Source organism: Miscanthus floridulus, chromosome 6 (genome assembly GCF_019320115.1).
Source record: "Miscanthus floridulus cultivar M001 chromosome 6, ASM1932011v1, whole genome shotgun sequence".
NCBI classification, from domain to species: Eukaryota; Viridiplantae; Streptophyta; class Magnoliopsida; order Poales; family Poaceae; genus Miscanthus; species Miscanthus floridulus.
This window is the reverse complement of record NC_089585.1, coordinates 126,708,902-126,718,433: the sequence shown is the minus strand read 5'-3', so window position 1 is coordinate 126,718,433 and position 9,532 is coordinate 126,708,902. Positions and strand designations below refer to the sequence as shown.

Genomic DNA, 9,532 nt, shown 5'->3' with positions numbered 1-9,532 from the left:
TCTTCGGTTCCGATCGTGGTGATTATGAGGGGTTCTTGACCTTTTTCCGACGGAGAGCCAAAAGGTACTCTAGTGAAGTGCTCATGGCTTGTGTAATCCTCATCTTGTGTTGGTTGTGTGGCACCCTATTGATGGTTTGGCGTGTGATGCCAATTAGCGCGTGAACCTTCAAGTGAGTGAATCGCCACAACGAGGAGTATAAAAAAAGTGAACCTCGGTAAAAAATCATTGTGTTCATCATTTGATTCCGAGGTGATTGGTCTTCATTGATATTGATTTTTGTGATTGATTGGTTCACTCCTCAACACAGCGGTATAACTATCTTGCTCTCTCTCTCTTTATATTACTGCAAACTAGTTATCAAGCTCTTTAGTGTAGCTAGCTCTGAGAGCTTGTTAGTTTGGTTAGTGTGGCTCTTTAGTTAGTCTTTGAGAGCACACTAACTTAGTGTAGTGTCATAGCTATTGTGTGGTTAGAGACAATAAAAACTAAAATTATGGTAGGTGGCTTGTATTTTTGGCAGACTAGCACAACACTTGTTTCGCCTCATAATTATCTAACCTGTTCATTAAGTGTTGTTGTAGAAATTTTTAATAGGCTATTCATCCCCTCTAGCCATTAGGACCTTTCACTAGGTATAGCTCTAATCAGGTCATCTAAGACTTCCCAGAACAGTCTCTTAACACTCTCGTCGAGGCCTACTTGGGGGCATACACACTAATTACGTTCAAGACCATATCACCAACGACAAGCTTGACTAAGATAATCCTATCTCCTTGCCTTCTCACTCCCACCATACCATTCTTGAGGCTCTTATCAATCAAAACTCCTACTCTATTTCTATTTACGACTGTCCCTATGTACCAAAGCTTAAAACCTGTATTGTCCACCTCCTTCGCCTTCTGATCTTTCCATTTAGTCTCTTGAACGTATAATATATTTACATGCCTCCTAGTCGCGGTATCAATTAATTCTCTTAACTTACCTGTAAGCGACCCTACATTTCAACTACCTAAATGAATCCTTATTGGTTCGACTAGCTTCCTTACCCTTCGCACCCGTCGACTCAGATGTGAAGACTCTTGCTCATTTTTTACTACACCTGGACGCCAATGTAGCGCGCCACTAAGGAAGCGACGACCCGATCATTACTCACTTGACACCATACCCAGATCACGACACGGCGCGTCACCAAGGGGGTGCTGACCCGACCCTTACCCATTTAACACCATATCCGGGTTCCGATATGACGCGTCGCTAAGAGGGTTACGCCCCAACAATTTTCTTTATGTGTATTAAATTATGACATATAACATATAACTTATAATTTATGCACATAAGTCGTATTAAATAACTTTTTACTGGTCGGATTCATTCAGTGGCATGGCTACACCTACACGGACGTTCCTTTTTTCTTCCTTTTTGTTTTTTCTACCATGTTTTCTCTTTTTTTTATATATTTATAAGTTGTACTACATAATTATTTTTGTACATAGTTTTTATATTCTACTAATATGTTATGATACTAATTTGCACATCTATGTTGTTGAATATAACTTATACGTCCAACTTTGTATTAAGTCTTTCATCAAGTTATATATCTAAGTTATACAAACAAGTAATACATAGCAGTTTTCTGTATAATTTTTGTAGCTTTCTATGAAATTATGTTAATACGTTTGTTCCACAAAATATTATCTATAAAAGTTATGCATATAACTTTGTCATATAGTAAGTTATATATATAACCCTATGTAAGATTAACTTTGTCACATTGAAGGTGTATGTTGAAGTTATGTGTATAAGTTGTACCTAACTTGTGTTTTCATGTGTATGCTACCTAACTTATTTGATTAACTTATTATTCAGAGTTATGTACCTAACATGTCTTTTCATGTGTATGCAACCTAACTTATTTGATTAACTTATTGTATAGAGTTATATATGATCAACTTACTGTACTTAGTTTCATATTTACCACCCTATGCTAGATTATCATGTTAGTTTTTGCTATTAAGCTATGTGTTTCTTTGTTGACAACTTTGTTCTTTTTGTATTTATGATTTTTAAATATTAAATATTTTGCAGATCTTGCAATTGAAGACACAGGCGTTTAATATCATAGTTGTACAAGCTATATAAATCTATTTTGTAACTTGTTATTGAAGTTTGCATCATCTTATGGGATTTTCTTGTGTAGTCTATGGTATAAAAGTTACTTTTATTTTCCTCCCCCACCCTTTTTAAACACTTTTTCATGTTTCCGAATGATTAGTTTCTGAAACCAAAAGAAAAATGCTCATAAAATCTAAAGAGAATGTTCTATAACTTAGCACGCTTAACTTATTCCTTCGAAATTATGCTGCGTAACTCAGTTTGTGTAAGTTATGCGTAAGAGGAAAGAGAACGATAGCTTCACGTGCACACGCATGAAAAGAAAACGAGACTGGCACGTTCGCATGTGCAAAAATAAAATAAAGCGCCTGCCTGCCGAACGAGGAAAGTGGTGGGATTTGTTCATTCCTAGAATGGAAATTGCAGCGGCTATCTAATCGTTCGCCCGACTGAAATCTGGTGAACGTTCACGATTTAGTCGCGTCGGTGCTCAACTCGTGATAGAAGTCGTTCTTCTTTCATAAAAAGTTAGTTTTTTTTTTTAACTTTGACCAATTATATATAAAAAAATATTAATATTTATAATATATAATTAGTATCAATAGATAGATAGTTGAATGTATTTTTATAATAAATTTATTTAAAGATATAGATGTTGCATATATTTTATACCACCCTAGTTAAAGTTGAGAAATTTTAACCTACACTTATGCCATAACGACTTTGTCTCCGAGACTGAGCGAGTACGATCTCAATCACTCAATGGTAGTGCTCCAACTTGACGTAGTTTTGGAACAGTAAAATTTTCACTTCCTTTTTTGCCACGCGGTAGAACAAGCTAGTGGCCGCAACCGGTCAACCGTACGATGACATGATACAGCAGTGGCACATGAGATCCTCAGAAGCAAGCTCGCTCAACCCAAGGGAGAGAATCGTTGGCAATCGATTGTTCTATCATCGCTCAACCGTAGTAGCCATACTGCGACACTCGATGGTGCTTGTCCGTGCTTTGTCCTTTGACCAGTGGCCACAGTGCGCACACTCCGGGTCCGGGTGCACAGTGGAGCGATTGCGATTCTAGAAAACAGAATTCGGCGAGATACAATGGCACTCAAACGTGAGCTTAAAGTTGCGAAAAATGGCGAGTACATTACGTGTATATGCTTCCACTTGTAGCGTCCCATCAACGAACCACCAATTTCTCGTGCAGTTTCCTAGGGTTTGGCTGGTTGAGACCTGCGAGTCGCTGTACAAGTTTCCACTGCAGAGAGCATCTCCAATCGTTATGCATTTGGAGCTATGCATTTTGGGCAATTGGAGCACCCCAAATGAAAATGGCAAGGCTATATTCGGGTGTTTTCCAACCGTTATGCAAAATGCATAGTCCAACATGTGTTTTTTTTTTCCGGAAATATCTTTTTCTCGGCAATCATTCCCGCGCCGCAAATTTTTTCCGCGCCAAACAACGCCCCATTCCCGCGCCAAACATCGTCGAAGGAGGTCGTGTCGCCGCCGTCGCGTTGAACCAGGTCGCGATGAGGTGATTCCATTCAGGTCGCGTTGAACCAGCTCGTGTCGCCGCCGTCGCGTACGAAGTGCGATCAACACCATCGCCGTACGTCACTTCCAGGTCACAGCTGCTTGTATTGTGCCAGTTCGTCACTTCGCCGTACGTCACACCATCGCCGTACGTCCCTTCCCCTTCACCATCAGCTCGCGAGGAGGAACCGAGAAGCCCGGGATGTCTATTTGCATAGCCGGACTACTTTGGCATATATGCCAAGTTTCCCCCTCCAAATGCATAGCTATGTAAAATGCAAAGTCCAAATGCATAACGATTGGAGGGTTTTTTTTTTGGAGTTTTATGCATTTTGGTAAATGCCAAGCCCAAATGCATAATGATTGGAGATGCTCTGACTTAACTCTGGAACAGCAACTCTCGATCCCGGTGGGTCCAGGCCGGTGATGAGCTCGCCGTTTTCCGCCAAAGTCCACCTGCCAGGCCAAGGCCACGGTGAGGCCAAGGCCAGGTCCTGCCGTGCACACCAGCACAGGCGGTGGTGAGGTGAGCACGCAAAGGCTCTGAAAACACAGCGAAAAAGAGGCAGCTCCTGGACGCGGGAGAAAGAAAGGAAGCCTCGGAGAGAATCGAGCCGTGGTGCGCTTTTCACTTTCCATAGGTGACGGAGAGAGGCCGTGACAGTAAGGCATAGGTACCTTCCGGCGCTACAGAGACGCTGCGCCGTAGCCCGTAGGTGGTTGTGTGATTGTGATTGTGATTGTGTCTGTGCAGTTCGGTTCGTTACGGTGACGCATGCGGATGCTGCGGGCCTTGGCTTCACGGCCCCGCGCCGTCTGGTGCGCGTTCGGTGGGAGCGGGCACGGCTCCGTCCGTCGCCGTCGCCGTCGCGCGCGAGAGCTCTTGGCTGCCGCCTCTGCCTGGCCGAGCGCGAGAAGGTTCCAGCGATCGGCGGAGGGGCCGCGTCAGACGTGCAGCACAGCAGCGGGCAGCGGCTCGGGTGGCATCTGACGCCAGCCAGTCGTGACCAATGGAGGAGCGTCCAAGCGCCACCCAGTGGCAGGACAGCGTTCCTCCGGAATCCGTACCTGTTTTGCACGAGACGGACGATAAAATAAACCATCCTATATATAAATAAAACTCACCTGCTGGCTTAGCCTGTTCGGCTGAACTACTTTCAGCTTATTTTAGCTTATTCTTTATCACAGAATACTATTAAATCATCCGAAATCATCTGAAAGATGATCAACCGAATTTGGAAGATAAGGGTTTTATTGGGTGAGATAGCCAAATATCTTGCGAATTTGGAAGATAAGGGTTTTATTGGGTGACCAGGATACATTCCTATTCTATATTGCATTGTAGAGGTTAGATAAGCTGCTGCTAGCTAGCTGCAGCAGAAGACGACGGTTTCAAAAATAAATCATGGCAGGGTGGCAAGTTTATGTACGACATCACTAGTCGAGATTAATCAGAGGTTAGCGCTGTACTGAATCTGAATCTGAGGGTGTGTTTAGTTGCCTAAACTTTAGACATCCAAAAAGCACACAAAGCTGTAGCGGTACTGTAACATTTCATTTGTATTTGGTAATAATTGTCCAACCGTTAACTAATTAGGCTCAAAACGTTCGTCTCCCAAAGTATAACCAAACTGTATAATTAGTTATTTTTTTACCTATATTTAATACTCCATGCATGTGTTCAAAGATTTGATGTGATGTGATATAATGGAGAATTTTGCACTGTACAAAATTTAGAGGTGCAAAGTTGGTGGAACTAAACAAGGGCTGAATGCCCGTTCCAACTCTTGAAATAATGCCCGTGTCGTCTTGTACAGAAGCATTTGTCAAATATATAGACGTTAGACGCATAAAGGCTGAAATCATCGGCGTTATCGTTCCAACCACTACACCATCTAAACAAATCCGGCTGCTGGCCTCAGCATATAACTAAACCGTGCCGATGCATGAATCATGCATAGGCCAAAGGGATAAGATAATGCTGCATGCGTACTAGTCCACTGTCCACGCATGTCTGCTATCATCAGACGGAACAAGGAACTCGAAGCAGCATTATTAGCAGTTTCATCGTCTCAGCTCTGCTCCTAATCCTATCTGCAGCTATCTTCTTGGTTCTTGCCCTGAAAGACACGGATCAACGGCAGTGTTTGAACGACCGACTGCTGCAGCCAGGGATTTCGCTGGGCTCTCTCGTCTCGTCTCGTCCAGTCCTCCTGCTCATGTGGCCGCATGCTGACAGACCGAAAGATAGGTGCTTTGGTTTCATGCTGCTGTATTCTTACCCAGCTTTCCTCCTTTTCAACGATACGTTTGCGTCACCGGAAAAATAAAAGCTAGGTTGATGCTACCGATGCTTCTTTTCATTCAACGGCAGCATCAAGAAAGGAGAGCACAGAGCAGAGCAGTACTCCTACGTGAGCACCAGTGACCTGATCGAGTGGTAAACGTTCAAACAGCAGCAGGGGCACTGGGCCTGCATGAAAGCTGTATGGACTTTTGTGAGGAGGGAACAAACAAAGTCGTATATACGGCACGCGTACATGAAAATGTCAACAGGGGTGTACAGATACTTATCACGTACAATCCAGCTGGGCTGGCCTGGGCACAACTTTTGCCGTCCAGGGATTGTTTATTTTGACACCAAATAAGATAACATCTTTGCTTTTTCAGCGTATATATAGTAAGGTGTGTGAGTGTGTGTGTGGATGTAAACGTCAGATGCCCTTCAGTCTAACATGTTACATATGCTTAAAAAAATGCCAGAGGAACATCAGCGAAAGCGGTAGCTCGGATTAAAATTCCTGCATCGATCGAATACTAGGGTCCGTGGGGAAAAGTACAATGGGGAGGCGTTACGGAGAGGGGGACAATCTGGATGATGACCTCGGCTCTACTGCCTGCCGTCGAACTGTTCCACTATCGTGAGCTCTTGCGACGCATTTTCGTCAGACCTTGCTGACATGTACTCCGTAGGTGCTGCTGGATTCTTTGAGAACTTGAGCAGGGGACCTCCAAGGCTCCAAGAGGAGCATGTGTTTACATAAATATCCATTGTTTGCATTAGTAACTCAGGGAGTCAGGGGTACATAACAACGTGATGTGTTTGATGAAATGATGAACGATCCGTTTCCATATGTGAATGCTTATTTTACTCGCAAAAAAAAATATGTGAATGTTTATTTTTTTTTATTCAAAAGGTTCTAGCATGAAGTTTTTGTTTGTTTTTTTAAGAGAAGAACAATTAGTAGTAGGTTTCATCCTCTGTCACTTTGTGGAGGTGAAGAAATTGTGATGCCCCAAAAGAGAGAAGCTGGATAACTCGAAGTAGTTCATGACCATTTTTGGCTCTTGATGATGCACCAAAAACAAATGCATATGCATTGCCCTGAGAAACAGATCGATCGGTCTCGCTATGCAGCCTGAACCGGCCTACAAACTCGACGAAGGCTCAATTTCTGATAAGAAAGGGCCCATGACTGAGCAGGTCTGGCCCATCTGGAGAATATGGGCTTCTAGGAAGGCCCATAAGGCCCTTTGGCCTTGCTGAGCAAGATGCTTTACCGCAGCACAGAGAGGTCCGGCGGGCGCCGCAAAACGCAAGCACATCCGTCGCCTAAGCCAGTGCGAGTGTGCGACCCGGGGTTCGATTCGTTGGGTAGCTAGGGTTTAGAGGTTTCTGGGCGCGGAGCGGGAGGAGCCGAGGAGGGTAGGCGGTGAACGAGGCGGCGGCGATGGCTGCGGCAGAGGAGGAGATCGCGGTGAAGGAGCCGCTGGATCTGATACGGCTCAGCCTCGACGAGCGCATCTACGTCAAGCTCCGATCCGACCGCGAGCTCCGCGGCAAGCTCCATGTAATTAACCCGTCTGCTTCTCTTTGGACCTTTTGCTGTATTGTTCTGTGCTTGTGGTTAGTTTGGTGTACAGAAGATTAGGCTAGTTGTAGCGTCGGCCTGAGGCGTCCGTCTGCCGTGAGTAGGGAACTACGGATTTAAGGGAACGATTTGTTATGGCCTGGATGATGAACTTCTATGCTGCTAATTTGTCACTGTTTTGTAATTAAATTGCATATTCACTTCATGCGATGCTAAATCTGTCAAAATTAATTGTGACTCTGTGATAGTAAAATTCATGACTTCGAAGAAAATTGGAGTACAGGAGGTTAAACATGTTCAATTCATGACTTTCAAACCATCCATATGGATTGGTATATGGATAACAGGGGCAACAAACATTTTTGTGTAAGAGCTCACGTGGAATGAAAGGGTGTGGAACGAGTATAAGGTCCTTGAGACCTAAGCTACGGATTGTTCCTTCTGTTTAGAATAATAATGTCATTTCAATGCACAGACAATTTTTCTTCCTCTGATGTAAGCTGTTTTCTGAACATTCTTAGTCAGGGTTAGTTGTTTGAGACTCTGTTTCCATTCGTGATGAAGGGAACTGGGGCAAGTCCTTTATTAACTCAGCTGTGGAATGTGTAGAAGATCCTCGATGCATATGCAATGAATTGTTCCCTAAAGTCATCTTAATGCTCAAACAATTTTTCTGCCCCAGCTGTACACCATTTTCTGAATTCTGTCATTTAGGCTTAGCTGTCTGAGATTATTTCATATGTGATGAAGGTAACTGGGGCATCAATCCTTTTATTCTAATTTCTAAACATAAATATCTTTTTTTAGAGGAAAACATAAATATCTCGGTAACATAACTTGTGGGTCATTTTATCATGTAACATGGTATATAGATGGCAAATAGCAGTAGCATTCCTGGCTTTTGTGATGTAAGAATGTTTCTGCAATGTAGTGAGCTTATTCTAATCTGTTTGGAATCTTATGATGAATAACAATTATGGATGCTGGACATTTTTAATTTTATGATACCCTTTCATGGCTTGCATTTATTGTCCTATGATTTGTTGAAATCTTTCTGTTGCATGCTCCCATGCTGTGGCTTTGCTTTCAGTTGCATTTTCATGATTCTCCCATCTTTCCTATGATTTTGCCAATTCTTTTTTGTCTGTTGATATCTATCTTGTATTATGTTTGGCATGCTGGGGTAATTGTTGGTTGTTGCTGACATGTCCTTTCGCCCCTTTTTATGCAGGCGTATGATCAACATTTAAACATGATACTTGGAGATGTTGAAGAGGTCGTGACAACTGTTGAGATAGATGATGAAACATATGAAGAAATTGTGCGCGTAAGTTCATTTGCTTTTCTCCCCTAATTCTTGATAAATGTTCAGTAAGTCAATTAGTCCAAATAGGATGCCAGGTTATAATTTTCATTGATCTTCAGACTTTGATGGGTTATGTTAGATGTTCATCAAGAAAAGTGGCCATTAAGGAGACCTCAAGCAATGAGAAGTTAACGACATAGGTTTATAGTGCATGCTATTACATCTGTGAACTCATTTCTTTGTGGGTTTCAATGTGTTTATAGTGAGATTGGTATCCATTAAAGACATTAGACCATAAAGCTATCTGAGCCTTTTAGACTGCTTAGACTTTATGGTTCTGACTCTGATATAAGACAGTGTGATTCCATACTCTGAAATGACTTATTACCTACTCTTAATCTTTGAAATGTGTATTATGATATACACTAACTATTTGCTGGATAATCTTTGCAGACCACAAAACGCACTATCCCCTTCCTTTTTGTCCGAGGTGATGGTGTCATATTAGTTTCTCCACCCCTTCGAACGGCATGAAGTTTTCTGGTTGTCAACTATGACTAGTGTATTTGGCCACTTGATGGCGTTGCATTGAGTGTATGCTATGGGCCTAGCTGCTACATTTTTCTGATGGGCTGTAGGTTTAACATGTGATACAATCGTGTAAACAACTGCTTGTGCTTGAACTATCGGTCGAATCTCT

The 9,532-nt window shown here is 42.7% G+C and overlaps 1 protein-coding gene across 1 annotated transcript; it reads left to right on the top strand.

Annotated features, from left to right (window-relative positions):
- Positions 1-7,229: 7,229 nt before the first annotated feature.
- On the top strand, positions 7,230-9,532 carry LOC136459521 (sm-like protein LSM3B). Its single transcript, XM_066459369.1, has 3 exons — positions 7,230-7,505; positions 8,758-8,853; positions 9,286-9,532. Exons 1-3 carry the CDS (start codon positions 7,386-7,388, stop codon positions 9,364-9,366), a joined length of 297 nt encoding a protein of 98 aa, XP_066315466.1. The 5' UTR covers positions 7,230-7,385; the 3' UTR covers positions 9,367-9,532.